The following is a 16,439-nucleotide window of genomic DNA, read 5'->3' as shown; positions in this document are numbered from 1 at the left end:
GAAAAAACTTAACTGCTGTTGCCCATTGAGCTGCATAACTGAAGGAGCTAGGGCTTCAGTCCCTTGCTCCATGGCACTCCGTGATAGTCTAAGGCCACTTTCACACGTGATAGTCTGTTGCTAGTCAACTTCCCTGGTGTGCACCAGATGCATAAATGAATAGTTTTTATTTTGAGCTGGTCTGGTTCGCTTTCACACCTATTAATTTGATCTGGTTCAAATCAGTTGATGACTTGCAAAAATGAACCAAAATATAGCTGCACTTCGACTCAATAAAGGTTTGGGAAAAAAGACTTCACTCATTGGTCAGAAGTGTCTGGGGCAGGGGTAATAAGATAGATCCTGAACTGCTCTCCTATTGGTCAGAATTGCCATGCTGGCAAATGCTGAGAATGTAAACAGAGTAACAGCAGACAAGCACCCACCACAAGTAACGTCACAATGGAGAGAAAACTGCAAGGGTTGATTTTGGCTTTGGTCCTCGGTTATAACATTACTTCTCCAGGTTTGTCCGTGGTGACTCATGCTGGGGTGTTGTATTTGTTGTGGTGACAGGGGAGGTACTTGATCATTACGTAAATCACGTAGCTGCCTACAGGAGCTGGGTTGGTCCAAAAATATGCAGTGCTTTCTGCGGTAAGTGCGGACCCAGGTCCAATGACGTTCTCACCACAAACAAACCGCACCAGAGTTTGTTTGGAAGCGGACCGAGACCACCTCTTTTACCAGGTCTCAGTCTGCTCATTTGGTCCACTACTGGTGCACACCCAAACCAAACTAAATAAGGCTGGTGTGAAAGCGCCATAACATGGGGAGAATGTATCTTTCACATGAGGTATTGCACTGAACAGAAATTTATTTATTTGGTATCAATCATATACTGCAAAAGCAGCCTGTGGCACCAACGCACATCTGTGTTAATACTTCACCTGAAAATATAAAAACAATGATTCTAAGGTTTCTCTTTATTAAATTACCAGTCTCCAACACCTTGCAACCCTGTCATTATTTCATCTGGGCAACATTGTCTATAGATCCTGCAGGGTCCATTTTGTGCAGCAGAAAGTGTCCTTGCACCTGGGCAGCGCTAATCTCAGAGTGGGTGGCTAAGGCACGCTCTGCAAACCGCTCTCCTTCAGAGGCAGGCTCATCTGGGTAGAACCGCCAGAACATCTGTGTAAGCTGCCAGTGAGTGCAATTCCCAATGTACTGCTTCAGATCAACACGGCCGGGTCGGATCAGTGCTGAGTCTAACCTGTGTGCAGAGATTACAAACAAGACTGGGAGTTAATGAAAATGCTCCTTAATGTATGTGAAACTCATCAGTGAAATGTCAAGGAACAAAACGGGTTTTTTTTGCAAATATTTGATGTTATTTGATGCCTGCAACACGTTCCAAATAAGCTGGGACAGGAGCATGTTTACAACTGTGTTTCATCACGTTTTCATTTAACAACACTCAATAAGCATTTGGGAACTGAGGACACTAATTCTTGAAGCTTCGTAGGTGGAATTCTCTTCAGTTACTCAACAGTCCCGGGTCTCTGTATTTTGCGCCACACATTTTCAATGGGAGAAATGGCTGGACAGCAGGCATGTCAGTCTAGTACCTGCACTGCCTTGAGTTTTTCTTCAGCAACACAAAATAAAAATCAAGGATATAGTTGCATTTAAAGACATGTTATTTTCTCTGTTTGATTTGGATTTTTGATCTCAATTTTCAATGAAGTCAAAGATGCGTTACACCAAATACCATATACCAAATATCATAAGTCGTGCTTTAACAAATTTTCTTCCAACAATACCTCTCAATGAAGTTGGTGGTCATAAAAACTATTCTGGCCTCAGATGAAGCTACTCCATCCAAAGAATTAAGCAGGCCACTAAAGGTCAGTCTCCCCATTCCCTGGTAGGCCAGAGGGTCTGGAAGGCAAAGACAGGAAATTTAAAAGTCACCCTTAAAGAGAATGAAACACAAAGACAGACAACCACAGCTATATAAGTGACCTCAGTAGTTAATATTATGTCTTCTACACCAAAAAATATAAGTTGATACATAAATGAAAACATGTAAATAGAGGGTCATTTCTAATAATATTGGTATATTAACAGTCCGGTTTTAAAGTTCAACCTCTTCTTTAAGTTGCTTCTCTTTCTGATTCTAAAACCAAAGACCACTGGTCCTGCCCTGCTACTTACTCTCTGTGGGAAGCAGCTCTCGGCTGACAAAGGCTGCATCTACGTCTTCCAACAGTATGATGCTTTGCTGCGGTGCCACGCTCAGGAGGTGGTTCAAACGGTCATCTGAAAGGCTTCGGTCACTCAGACTCATCAGACAGATGCTGTAGCCCAGCTCGCCTGCCAGTGCCGTGCTGGAATATAATAGTGTAGGTGAATTTGCATCCAAGTACTTGACATACAGCCTGTCTTTCAAACACCCAGACTCAGAACAGTTCCTGACTTAACAGGAAGGTTGTGGATTCAAATCCAAAGCACACTCACATGAAGCTGCTTTTCCCACACCCTGGGGGGCCATACAGCAGATAACCTCTTCTGTAGGGGATGCCTGCATTGGCAAAAAGACAAAAAAAAGAACACAGAATAACTGAAATGTCTGCCTCATTTTAATTTAAAGTTGTAATCCGTTAGAATTGAGATAGTTGTTTCTAGCAGTCGCTTTGGTGGTAAGATGTAAATGCAGGCGAGCCTCTGGGTAGGGATGTCCAAATGAAGCTTCATGAAGCATTAGTTGTATTTGTTGAGTCCACTAGATGGAGCTCTTGGTTTAAAAAAAGGGCTCAATGAATGGTGATTCAGTGTGTTTTCTACCCTCCATCTACTGGACTCAGAAAATAAAGTAAATGCTTCATGAAGCTTCATTTGGACATCACTACCTGTGGGACCTCATCTCCCAGACACACAAGAGGGAGCCTGATTCGGAATTCAGACTCGAACGTTCCCTTTGATTGCACTTTTACTTGTCAGGAGTTGGAAGTTCCCGATTTCTGAGTACAAATGAACGCTGCATAACCGACAGTGACACACTTAACTTGGGCCGCACAATAACACAGCGCATTTGGATTTAGAGAGGAAACATCTCCACAGACACACAGATAAGAATACTCACAAAGGCAACAAGTGCTTTCTTGTGCTAGTGGGTCATATGATCAATCACCATTGTTTTAACTCACTCTTTGATTACAGATTATATATTTAAAAAATAAATCTAATAGGAACATTCATGTTTTAGTTTTTAAAGAAACTACATCACTGCTACCATTTCCCAAGCATACTACCATTCATGAAAACCAGCTTGCACATTCATGTATTTATAGAGTTATTTTGTGAGTTGATGCATTCAAGTGCATGTAGGAAACTGAACTTGCACAAGACTTCCTCAGCTCTCAAATATTAGATGTCAAATTGTCAGTGCATGCTTGATCAAGAAAGAGTTAATAGACCCAGCAAGCACAGTACTTCACAACAGTAACTGTCATGGGATGAAAACCTAAATTATAAAACCAGGTAATATAAAAATATAATACACTCAAACACATATTCTACCTCTGTCTGTGTACCACTTGGGGTTTCCGATGAAGTCCTTCACATCATCTACAATCCTTTCGGCCAAGCCCTTCTCCAGAACCACAGAGCTAAGCGGCCTGCGTCGCCGTGGAAACCCAAAGGGCCTCCACTCACCGCCCATGGCTGTGTACATCACTGTCCGTCCCTCTTCCTGCTTCAGGGCCAATTCTCTGGCTGCAAAACACGATTAAAAACTGCACTGAATGGCCTCTAAATGGTAAAGAGATGCAACACAAGTCAAGCGTAAGGCTGCACGAAATAAGGAAAATATCTTAATGCGATTATTTCATAGATATTGCAATCACTATATGATTCAGGATATTGGAGGGAATGATCATTTTGGAATCATTACTATCTCTTTTTCATTGAAAAATATATAAAAAATGATCACAGTGCGATTTTTCGAGGATCTGTGTCTTAAGTCTGTGGAATAGGATTTGTAGGCTGGAACATCTCTGCAGTACCACAATACTTAATTCAGGATGATATTTTGACACATATTTTATCTTTAACAAATATTGTGCCGTCCCCTGCCCATTAGTCAAGTGTATTGAAGCTCTAATATGGTATGCCTCTGTGAGATGTGTACATATATACTGCAGACACGCATAAATCTTTACCTTCTTGTAAGATATTAAAGAAAATTTGTCTGTCTCTGCCTAAAGCAGTGAAGGTTACAGACTCCCATGGGGTTCCTGTGTGCAGATCCACCATCTGCTTCTCTCTGGTCCTCTCCACCCTGATCCACCTCCTCCCGTACCTGCAGGTCACAATAGTATACAGTGTTCTGTTGACAAAAAGAATGCCATTTGTCAAGCAGATCAATAAATGTGTGTTATGATACATCTTCTAATCGTGTGCAGATTATATAAGGGGTTATCAATGTGTTATGTGCATTGGTACCATGCTAAAGCATATTTAAAGAAGGATATTTAGAGAACTGTTCTGACCAGATGATGTGGTTCCCAGGGCTTGGGTGGAAGTCAAACTGTGTGTGAACCCGTCCACTCTCATGTGCCAGGTAGGAGGTCTCCACGCTGAGGTGCTGAGTGTGCTTGGCGTGTTTTGTGATCCAGCTAAGCAGCCAGTGGTAGCTCTTATCCCTGCTGGGGACCTCCAGAGTGATCATGTAGTTCCTGCGGAAGAAGATCATTCCCACCTGGGCACCTTTCCTTGCCACTGCCAACGCTGTCCCAATCCCAACAAGCCCAAACCCAGCCCCAAAGTATGGGTTGTCCTTCAGGCCGTCCAGAAAGTCTGACAGGGGCATGTTGCTGGTATCTGCACACCCCCAGTGGAATCAGACTATATAGTTGTTAAAACGCGTTGTAGGAGCACAGACCAAAGTGCAAACTGTGCGGCAGTCCAGACTATTTAATATTGTTAGTATATCTGTCAGTAGCTGAAGACCTGCTGCCTAGCTGGGGACATTGCAATCTAGTAAGAGTTGTGGTAGTTTCTAATGATACACGTTAAATAATGAGCAAATATCCCACCGGCTTGCCTTCTTTGTCTCCATTTCACACCGCTGTCTCGGAGGTTATTATTCCCAGTGTAACGTTACAGCGTTTCTATGTAAACAGCACTCTCCTATAACTAGCATCCCCATGCTTACATTCAGCTTACAGTGTATGTGGGCAGCGACCTCTACTACACTTCCTGTGTTTCACAAATATCATTCCGACTCTTCGCTTGTCCTCAAACATTCGTTCCTCTTTGGGTAATTTTTAAGATAATTTTTGCTCGCAAGCGAAGCCGACAACCCATGTAGCGTTAGACGGATATGTTGATGGATATTATGGTTTGTGTATTCTTCTGCAGACTGTACGGACCAAGAAGGCGACGGCGACTAGGAACTGAGACTTTAGCAGTGCGACCAAAAATAACGATTAGCTAACGATAGCTCAGCTAACGTGAACAGCGGTGTTATAAGCATATTGGTACCAGTTATTATCATACAAAGTAAGTGGAACTTCTGCCGCCGTCCCTCAATAATAATAATGAAGTCATCTTACTAACACGCAGTAAAGACGCGAGCTGGATGCTGCTGAACTGACAATGGTTGGTGTTCTGTTTTTCAGATAGAATGGACCGCGGAAACACAGGCAGTAGGTTGGATTTATGTATTGTACTACATGCATTTCAAGAAATATAAAACAAGTGGGAATTCAAAATTGGTCTAATAATGAAAACATAATGTATTGTACTAAGCCTGTAAGTTATGGTAGATAATTGTAGTGTAAATATGTGTCTATTTTTACGCATGGACAGGAATTTCGTGAACCATAAATGTATGACATTTTTGGGACTTCACAGAGCCTCACCCAAATTATCAATAAATAAATAAAATGAATATAAACATGTTAGGTGAGCTGGAGGTGAATGGCATTGACTTTGTGGTACATTACTTTTTTACTACTTTTTTTTTAATGACATTTAGAAAATTCAACAGCAACAGACCCCTTGTTCCTCAGGACCATCTACATCTAAGAACTTCTTTCTACTGAAAAAAAGAATCCCTATGAAACAGGGGGGGAACCACCACTTCCATACCCAATCTTCCTCATGAATCCCATTTTAATCCCTGGCTACAATATGCAATTTTGTATGTGTGATTGTGTTAGATATGAGAAGTTTGGGGTCCCCTGCTAAAGCTGCTGCCCCCTGATAAGAGGTTGAAGATGAGATGAGATGAGATGTTATTGCAAGTCATTATTATGTGGTTACAAAGCATTTACAGTCCTCACAGAACTGTTGTGTTTTAACTTTATTATTGAGCTGAATAAGTAAAGATTTGACTAAAATTGCAAACAACAAACACATGTGAATAATCTGGTGGACTGTAGAATGTATTATATGTACATGTGCGCTCGGAATGATAGTAAATTGATATAAAAGTTAAAAATGTATGCCATGCCAAAATCTGTCACATTGTAATACATTCTGTGGTGTTCTTTCAGAATCAATGGAGGCAGTGGAACCTCATGCATGTGAAAAATGTGGGCAGAGTTTCTCAGACAGTGGATTGTTCACCTCACACATCTGCTCAGAGAAGCCGGTCACTCCATCCAGTAAAAAACAGCTGGCTAACTACAAGTGTTCTCAGTGCAGTGAGGTTTTTTCAAAGCAGAGTGTCTTTAAACGCCACTTTAAAACCCTTCACAGTGGGCATGTTGATGCTGAAGGCCCATTCGCCTGCACTGAGGGAGGCTGCCAGTTCAGCAGCACAGACTGTCAGGAATATCAAGCCCACTTGATGTCTACACATGGTCTCACTCTTATTCCTTGCGCCATCCAGTCCTGCAAAGTGTCATTCCTCACACAGGGGGACATGGAGAGACACTTGCAGGGCCACATGCCATTTGGCTGCTTTGAGTGTCAGTTTGTCACTCAAGATGCAGAAGAACTGAGTGGCCACCTCTTGGAGCACAAACATCTACCAACATCTCAAGGTAAACAGACACTGCAGTGAGTTGGTGTTATGCAAAAATTCCATAAATCTGTGTTTGTTTTTCAAAAAGAAAGTAGATTTTAACCTTAACACGTTGGCACATCTGTTTATAGAGAATGAGACTGCAGCTACAAATGTGTATACTAATGGAAGCCACCGACCTCAGGTGTTTGACAGGCCCAAAAGAAAACTGATATCCAACCCAGCTCATGCATCGCCATTACCAGAACACAGGAATGAGGAACAGCCTGAGAGACACAATATTAAAAGAGTGAGAAAGACAGTGGAAAGAGACAAACCATCAGCAGTGGGTGCTGAACCACTGCCATCCAAAGGTATGTACACCAGTCTGCTTGGTATGTTGTACTTGGTTTTTCCATATGAACTTAAAAAGTGATAATGGCTCATAACTTGTATCCAAGTGGCCAAAAAAAACGGTCATTGCACATTTAAGTGAAACAAGATCAACTTTATTGATCTTTTGCAGGAAATGTTGAATGTCGCAGAAGTAGAACAGAAACATAGTTTTAAAAATTTAAATAATAACATGAATACACTAGCGACCATCTTGCGATGGGATCACACAAGCTGCAACACCAAATTTGGCCAGAGGCGTAGGCGTTCTTCCTGCTCTTGCTTAGATCACACCCATTTTTAATATCAGCCTTCATTTTGATCTCAGCTACACATCTGTAAAGTTTCGTGAGTGTATCTTGTACAATTGTGGTGCAGTGATAAAATATGCAGCAGAGACCCAGACAGAAATATAAACACTTGGAAAAATACTCCCTCTACAGTAGGTGTCTCCAGGACATTTTGGCATGATGACACACACACACACACACGCACACATTCTCGCACATCGATGTTTGTGAGGACATTCATTGACATATTGCATAAACAAAAGTACAACAATAATTATGAATATCTACTATACAAATGATGCTTGAAAAAATAATAAAAGGTAATATATAGTATATACACCAACATCAACAGTGAGTACATTGAGACAAATGCAGTCACAAATGTTAGGAGGCAATGAAGTTGCAATAAAAAGTTACATTTAAAAAATTGCAATTGAGGGAATGATTATGTGGGTAAAGTGTTTTGTCTCGGCAGTGTTATCAGCCTAAAATGCTGTTGTTGCATCTGTAGCAGCAAAAGTGTGAAGTGTGTGTCTTACGATTACGTTTTAATTCTGTTTAAATATTTTTAATGTGTCAGTGGAAAATATAAAACTTTCCCACTTTCTTCAAAATTAATTCCAAATGTTCTTCCATCAGAGTACCTTGCAGAGGGATCAGAGCACACCTATCGCACCCACACCTGCCCCAAGTGTCGACGCTGCTTCAAAATGCGCTCCCATTTGCAGGAGCACCTGCATTTACATTTTCCTGACCCCAGCCTTCAGTGTCCCACCTGCAAGCGTTACTTCACCAGCAAGAGCAAGCTGCGCGTACATAGACTCCGCGAGGCGGGTGAAAAGGTTCACAATTGCCACTTGTGTGAATATTCTGCTGTGGAGCGGAATGCAATCCGCCGCCACATTGCCAGCGTGCATGCAGATGAAGCAGAAGATGATGCAAACACTCATAGCTATCCCTGCCCCACCTGTGGTCAAAGCTTTCGGCAGAGCAGGTCCCTCAAGGCCCACATGAAGGCGCACAACATCCTGTCAGACAGCACGCCAGTGGCCTGCTTCCAAGACGGATGTTCTTTCCAGAGCTCTTTGCGCAAAGAGCTTCTTAGACACACTGCTGGGGTGCATGGGGTCAGGGCTGTGGAGTGTCGTCATCATGCCTGTGGTGCCATCTTCCAAAGTGAGACGGACATGGAGGCTCATTATCGGACGCACCTCGCCTACCACTGCTCACAGTGTGAGTTCTCATGTTCCAATAAAACCGTCTTCCTCCAGCACCAGCGACACGGCCACCCAGGAGATGACAAGCTTTGCTGCGACTTTTGCTCCTTTGTCACATTTAACCCTGTGGAGTTTGAGAAGCACATCGGACATTTGCACGCCAACGAGAAGATCCATCGCTGCTCTCAGTGCAGCTACGTGACCTCGCATAAACGGGGCTTGAAGCGACACATGCTGATGCACAGTGGTGAGGAGGGAATTGAATTTTAATGTTCTAATGGTTTTTCCATCTGTCTTGTCTAGTCTGTACGTTTGTTTTTGGGTAGCTCTTGTAAGGAGCTACTTTTGGCACAACATCTCCTGATGTATTCTTTTTTTCTCTGTAATAGGCGAGAAGCCCCACAAGTGTAGCCTGTGTGACTTCAGGTGCCGAGATGAGTCCTACCTCTCTAAACATATGCTCACTCACTCGGACGACAAGAACTTTATGTGCGCTGAATGTGGATACATCACTAAATGGAAACACTATCTGAATGTCCATATGAGGAAACATGCAGGAGACCTCAGGTAGATGCTTCTCATACAACTGTTGGTCATGTTTCATCTTCCTATCATTACCGCACTGCTAGGTACACACACAATTATCAAAAAAGGAAGATGTGTTTTCAACTATATACTTATTTAGCTCAATGTCCCTACACACAATTGGTACACAGGTGTTTTCATTTATTTAGCCTGAATAGAGGATTCTGAGAATATCTGCACACAAACTACCTCTCATGTTACTTTGGCTCTATCTGTGATGCCTCTTCTTTCGCACACAGTTTGGCTAGCCTGCATATCTTGTTTTACTTTGGAGCGTATCAGCGAGATGCACAATCAGTTAGTGAAACCCATGAGCAATAGGGGCAGAGGTATATTGTGAACAAATGACAAAAAAAATGGCAGAAAGTCCCGAAGAGAAGTAAATCTACTCTACAATGGAGCCACTGCCCCTTTTTCTGCCACGATCAGAAACTTCTGTAGAACGTCTACGTGAACAATGCCACTTGCATCACAACTGCTTGTTTACACATAGATGTTAGTAAGAAATCACCATAGGTATGTATTATAAAGATTAAATGAACTTACAAAACCAATTATTCTCAATGACTCTATACTGTATAGTATATATTAGGCTATATTAAACTTAAAATAAACAACAAACAAAAGTATGCAGATTGCATATGTGTTGGTTTAATATCTTTCAACAGTGGATCTGTCAGGTCACTAATCGTAGCTGTAAATTGTTATTTATTTCACAGGCTTTTAAATACGGTGTTAAGTGTCGTCACACATGCACAGAATTAACATAGGTTATTATCTTTCTCCTGTTCACTTCCATTCTATGTCAGCAAAAGAGTGAATAAAACATTAACTTCCTGTGGCAAAACAAATTATCATAGAGTTCAACTTTGGTGAACTTTGTTTCGAACTTTGTTTCAAGGCTCGCAGTCTCAACCGATGGCAAAGCAGTGTGTGTGGTTGATCCCACTTTGGCTGTCTGTGGCTGTAGTTTTCTTATACACCCAAGATGGTCTAACCAGCACACAGTGTTCTACAAGACTTTTATTGTATTGTTATGACTAAACTCTCTGTTTCCTGTCCTAGGTATCAGTGTGACCAGTGTCCCTACCGCTGTCACCGCATGGACCAGCTAAATAGCCACAAATTACGACATCAGGCCAAATCACTTATGTGTGAGATCTGTGCCTATGCTTGCAAGCGTAAATATGAGCTCCGTAATCACATGTTGGCCAAACACTCTGGTGAGGAGAAACCGCCATCTGTCTACAAGTGCAAATACTGCACATACACTACCTGCTACAGACAAGCCCTCCAAAACCATGAGAACTGCAAACATACCAAGCTGAAAGAGTTCCGGTGTGCCCTCTGCTTCTATTCATCTTTCAGTAGCATCAGCCTCTTCCTGCACAAGAGGAAAGCTCATGGCTACGTACCTGGGGACAAAGCATGGCTAGAGAACTACGCTGCAAAGGAGAAGGAAAGGAACTCAACTGAGTTCTTGCAGGATTTTTACAGTAAGCCCACAACAGCTCAAGAGCAGTCTGAACTGTCAATATCTAAAGGACCTCCCCCTTCTCCAAGAGAACAGTCGGCTCTTCCTGGCTCAGCAGATCACAGTGCTAATGAAGGATCCGTGGCTGGTTCACAGACTGTGGATGCTTTTGATGTTGTTTCTCAAGAGGTTGTTAATGAGGGTGTTTCAGATAGTCCTCCATCTGGGAACAGTCCGGAAGAGTACTGTACTCTTGTTTTGACAACACTATCCACCACTGACTATCAGACCTTGTCTTTGCAAAATCAGGAAGGAAATTGTGCAAATCTAATACCAAGCTCACGCGATATAAACTGCAAAGGCTCTGACATATCACAAGAGAAGGCAGCTTTCTCTTCATCAGAGGAAGAAAATGCAGCTATGGCAGATGCAGGATGTGAGCAGAGTGACTTAGATGACAACTATGAGCCGCTGAATAATAAAAGTCAACCAGTTAAAAATAGGGAGTGTCAAACACCTGAGGTGGAGAATGATCGTGGAACAATCAATTCCACTTTTCCATTGGAGCAAAATCAGCCATTAGAATCGGAAAGTCATCTGAAAGCTATGAAGAAGCACGACAAGGACCAAGCAGAAGCCATGGTTTTAGATGGGCGGGTGCAAATGCTTGTGGTGCCAACTAAAGACGTTTATCGCTGCGACAAGTGCACTTATGTAACCAGTAAGGAGACCGCTTTGAAGTACCACTGTCAGGCTTTGTGCCATGGTAGAATAAAAGGACACAAGTGCCAGGCCTGTGGTGCTCAGTTCAAGCAGAGGCGAGGCCTTGACAGCCACCTTGCAAAGAAGTGCCCAGCTCTTCCCAGAAAAACAAGGACATTTGTTGGCATTTCAAAAACAGCAGCAGAAGACAACTCTACTGTAGGTCAAGAAGGAGCCAGACGACTGGATGAGGGAACAAACTTCAATCAGACAGAGATTCTATCTTCACAACATAGGATTTCCACTGATTCAAACGATCGGGAATTTCATCAGCAAGAAGAGGAAGTATGTACATCTCATTCAACAAACTGTAAAGGCTTTGTTCATAATGCTGTCACATCCAGTGTATCAGGACAGCAGCAAAGCAAAATTCCGACAAAAAAGCTTTTGGAAGTTAAACTTGCGAAAAAGAAATTATTTTCTAATAACAAAAAAAGAAATGTTCCACCACAAAAGTCCCTTTACACTAAAGAAGATGGGAAATTCAGATGCAAGCTTTGCAGCTTCTCATCAGTCAGGCTTGCAACAGTTGAGCGGCACCTCTCAACTTGCAAAAAAATCTTACAGAAAAGAGAGAATAAGATCATTCCAGAAATGGAGGATGAGTTTGGTAACCAGCCAGCCAAAGAAAAAGAAGACTTATTGGAAGAGAACAATGACAGAACTGTGAAAGCTCCTGAGAAACATCAAATATTCTCTTGTCCAAGCTGTGCATTTAAGTGCAATCAGAAAAGGACATTAGACAGTCATGAAAAGAGAGGCTGCTTGAAGCCAGATGAAGTCCAATGCACCATGTGTTCGTTTGTTGCCAAATCTAAAACCTCTTTGACCCGTCACATCCTGTGTGTCCATCACAACAAAAAGGTTGGTGTTGCTAAACGTTTGCATTGCCAGCACTGTACTTTCACCTGTAAACAAGAACGATGCTTGGCACAACATGTCGCGCTCAAACACAGAGGTGCACGACCGCATCATTGTCGGTATTGTCCTTTTAGCACCACAAGGCGCTATCGCTTGGAGGAGCATGAAACTCTCCACACAGGGATCGGTCGTCACAGCTGTGATGTCTGCAACAAGACCTTTGGGGCTTTGACCAAATTGCGTCAGCACAAGATGCGCATCCACGACAAACAGCCGGCACACTTATGCCAGCTGTGTGACTTCAGTGGCTACACGCTTGACGATGTAAGAAGGCACAAACTCAGATGCCACACTGGGGAGTTACACCATGCCTGCACTCATTGTGATGCTCAGTTTAGTTCAGAAGTCGCACTAAGAAATCACTGTAAGCGCGTCCACCAGCTCCTGGTCTGTTTCTCATGCAAGCAGTGTGACTACACATGTAGCAGCGAGGTCACTCTGAAGAGCCACCAAGAGAGCAAGCACTCTGAGGTAAAGTGCAACACCTGCCAGGAGTCTTTTAAGACAAAGGAAAGCCTTGCGAATCATCAGAGAACCCACCTGGCTCATCAGTGTCAGCTTTGCCTCTTCGCTACCAAAACACGGCAGCTTTTAGCTCAACACCTGCTCAACGAACACGAGGAGGGATCTGCAGAGGACAAGCCTCTCAAGTGCAGCTCTTGTCAGTTTGCATGTCAGCATCAGCTGGTGTTAGAGCAGCACCTCCGTTCACACGGAGGCAAGCGTCTGTACAAATGCACAGACTGCAAGTATTCAACCCGGAATAAGCAGAAGATCACGTGGCACATTCGCATACACACTGGAGAGAAGCCGTACAGCTGTGAGCAGTGTAGTTACACCTGCACTGATCCGTCCAGGTTGAAGGTAAGATCGAAGTTTATAGCATGTTGTTTGTTAGATTAAAGTTCATTCAATGTGCTGTTTTGTATACAATTAGTTCATTATTTCTTAAGAGGAACACCAGTACACATCTTAGTCACAATTCTCTCATAAGGGACGCTTATGTTTATGTTTATTTATATTTGTGGAAATTAAGAGATTAATCCCACTATCCTATCTTAGAGTGGTGTTGATCCTTTCATCTAAAATTTGTCAAGAAATTGAATCAGTGTGGTTCCCAAATTATCAAACAATATCTTTCAAAATGTCTCTTATTTTAATGTTTCATAATAAACCATAGATATAGATATTATATGCAATCTCTGCACTATAATAACACTGTCTGTATTTTAAAAAAAGTAAAGTATAATGACAATAATCCATGCCCTTTTATTTTCCTGTATTTAATAATCAATTCTACCATAGCTTCACATGAGGGTTCATCAAGAAGAGAAGAAGTACCTTTGTCCAGAGTGCGGCTACAAATGCAAGTGGGCGACTCAGCTGAAGTACCACATGACGAAGCACACAGGTATGAGCCAGACATAAAGTGTATTACTTGATCACTACATAAGATTAGAGAACTGTTTGGACAATGATTTTTGCCTCTGTCAGCAGTGTCTCTCTCCACAGAGTCATGACATGAGTCATCTCGTTTTCAACCCGACACGGAGCTGTATGAAAATGACATTGTAATTCCGGCGTAAAATCATCCCAGGGTCTTTTTCGGCAAATACACTCATCAAATAAGCCATCGAGACAATTTTTCAATTAACGGTTAAGTCGCAAACAGTAATTAATGTAATGTGGCTAACAGTGATTAGCTCGGGGCATTACGGTGAAGGCATTAAAACAGCTTTTTTAACCACGATTATTGCTCAAAATAACAGCAACCCTCTTCAGTAGCATGAGATGAGTCCCTACACAGAAAACAAAGCCCAGAGTTTATTAAAAGAGTGTTTAGATTTACCTACTGGCCCCTGTACCAGCTCCTCTCATAGTAAAGTCCATTTAAGTGGATTACCAAAGTCAATCCAAAAGGAAGGAGCCCATTGGTGCTTTGTTTTCTGTGTAGGGACTCTTCTCATGCTACTGCAGAGGTTTGCTGTTATTTTGAGCAGTATTAGTGGTTAAAAAAGACGTTTTAATGCCTTCACCATACTGCCCCAAGCTAATCAGCGTTAGCCACGTCCGGCTGTTAGCAACTCTGCCGGATCTTTCTGTTAATAGTTGTTACACAAAAAAGATTGCCTCGATGGCTTATTTGATCAGTGTATTTGCTGAAAAAGACCCTGGATTTTATGCTGGAATTTCACTTTAAGTTACCAGCTAACATCTGCTTTGTAAACAAGGTGCAACCGAACCCTGAATAAGACATTTTTTAGTGACCACAATGTTACAATTTACACAGCGAGCTGTCAATCACAAGGTGGTCACTACCTAAAGAATCCCCTGCTTTATCTTCTATTTTTCTCTAAATGTTTTATTATTATTTTAAATATTTTATTTATTTTATTATTTTAAAAATGAACATCATGTACTGAAGAAGACTTGAACTAGTTATTGAGACCATAAACTCATTAGGAAAATGTTTCCTGAGATCATAAATCATTTCAGTAGGATCATTTTTCTTATTGACTCCTATATTATCAGACTTCTTTTTGCTACCAGTGGAGCTGCCATCTGCTGGAAATTAGAAAGAATGCAGGTTTAAGGCACCATTGGCTTCACTTTTCAGATCCAGAAGCTACGTCCAATTCTTTTATACGGTCTATGGTTTCACACAAGATACAAACTGCAGTCTCCTGGGGGAAAGTCATGTGTTCATTTGACCCATCCACCACCTCCACCTCATGTTTACCTTGACTTTGGTGCTCTTTATACTATTTCATCTGACTTCCTCCTTCGCTCCCACCATAATTACTATGACCACTGTAGGTCACCACCTAACAACAAATGTAAATATGGATGGCAATAAGCTGCTTGCACAAATTTGTCTATACAGCCTTTTTTTTGGTTTGAGGATGGTTTGTTTTTGTTGATGGATTTTTCAGTTTTTCAAGCACTTATCTGAGTTTGGTTTTGTAAGTGTCCTTCACACATTTGGTGTTGAGAATTTTTTTTAGAAAAATAACATTAATGTGTCCTCTGCAGGGGACAAGCCATATGCGTGTGATGACTGTGACTACCGCACTAACAGAGCGGATGCTCTCCGTGCACACCGGGACACGCAACACTGCGAACTGCGCCCTCACGTCTGCGAGAAATGCGGCAAAGCCTTCAAGACTAGTTTTATACTGAAGACCCACCAGCGGCAACATAGCGACGATCGGCCATACATGTGCGGCTTGTGCCACAAGGCCTTCCGGTGGCCGGCAGGTCTCAGACATCACTACCTCTCGCACACCAAGCAACAACCTTTCTGCTGTCGCCACTGCTCCTACAGAGCCAAACAGAAGTTCCAGGTGGTCAAGCATCTGCAGAGGCACCATCCAGAGGTGTCAGTGGAGCAGGGGGTGGTGAGGGACTCTGCAGCAGTTAGCCTGACCCTGAAGGAGGCTTTGCAGGGGACACTGGATGAGAGAGCATCGGCCGAGGTACAGGAAGTAGTTGACGAGGTTGTGCAGAAAGACGAAGACGGCGAGACAAAAGACTGAGAGGCAACAATAGATGCAGTGGCCAGTTCAGATCGTAGATGGTTGTCATTGCTAAAAGGAACAGCGACAGAACAATCAATATTTCTAATTGACCACTTGATTTGAATGCACTGTAAAAGGCTTATAAAACACATCAATATACTGTATATTAAGTGTGTGGGTTGAAAGGAAGGTGTGTACTGTGAAAAAAGAAACCATGTGTTTTTATTTAGAGTACTCTGATATTTACTTATGATAAAGAACTATAGTATGTAAAGTGAATAA

At 42.3% G+C, this 16,439-nt stretch overlaps 2 protein-coding genes across 2 annotated transcripts; one reads left to right on the top strand and one right to left on the bottom strand.

Annotated features, from left to right (window-relative positions):
• Positions 1-1,003: 1,003 nt before the first annotated feature.
• On the bottom strand, positions 1,004-5,145 carry bcs1l (BC1 (ubiquinol-cytochrome c reductase) synthesis-like). Its single transcript, XM_083921009.1, has 7 exons — positions 4,536-5,145; positions 4,206-4,345; positions 3,565-3,759; positions 2,503-2,566; positions 2,200-2,372; positions 1,806-1,923; positions 1,004-1,255 (listed from the first exon to the last, which is right to left on the bottom strand). The coding sequence occupies exons 1-7, from the start codon at positions 4,853-4,855 to the stop codon at positions 1,006-1,008; spliced, it is 1,260 nt and encodes a 419-aa protein (XP_083777135.1). The 5' UTR covers positions 4,856-5,145; the 3' UTR covers positions 1,004-1,005.
• Positions 5,146-6,612: 1,467 nt separating this feature from the next.
• znf142 (zinc finger protein 142) lies at positions 6,613-16,175 on the top strand (the record flags this gene model as incomplete). The annotated part of the gene is made up of 8 exons (XM_083922088.1): positions 6,613-6,656; positions 6,751-7,037; positions 7,150-7,371; positions 8,320-9,144; positions 9,287-9,464; positions 10,548-13,503; positions 13,945-14,050; positions 15,673-16,175. Exons 2-8 carry the CDS (start codon positions 6,842-6,844, stop codon positions 16,173-16,175), a joined length of 4,986 nt encoding a protein of 1,661 aa, XP_083778214.1. The 5' UTR covers positions 6,613-6,656; positions 6,751-6,841.
• Positions 16,176-16,439: the final 264 nt, after the last annotated feature.

This window comes from Echiichthys vipera (genome assembly GCF_963691815.1).
Source record: "Echiichthys vipera genome assembly, chromosome: 10".
Lineage (NCBI taxonomy): Eukaryota > Metazoa > Chordata > Actinopteri > Perciformes > Trachinidae > Echiichthys > Echiichthys vipera.
This window is presented reverse-complemented; position numbering and strand designations above follow the sequence as displayed.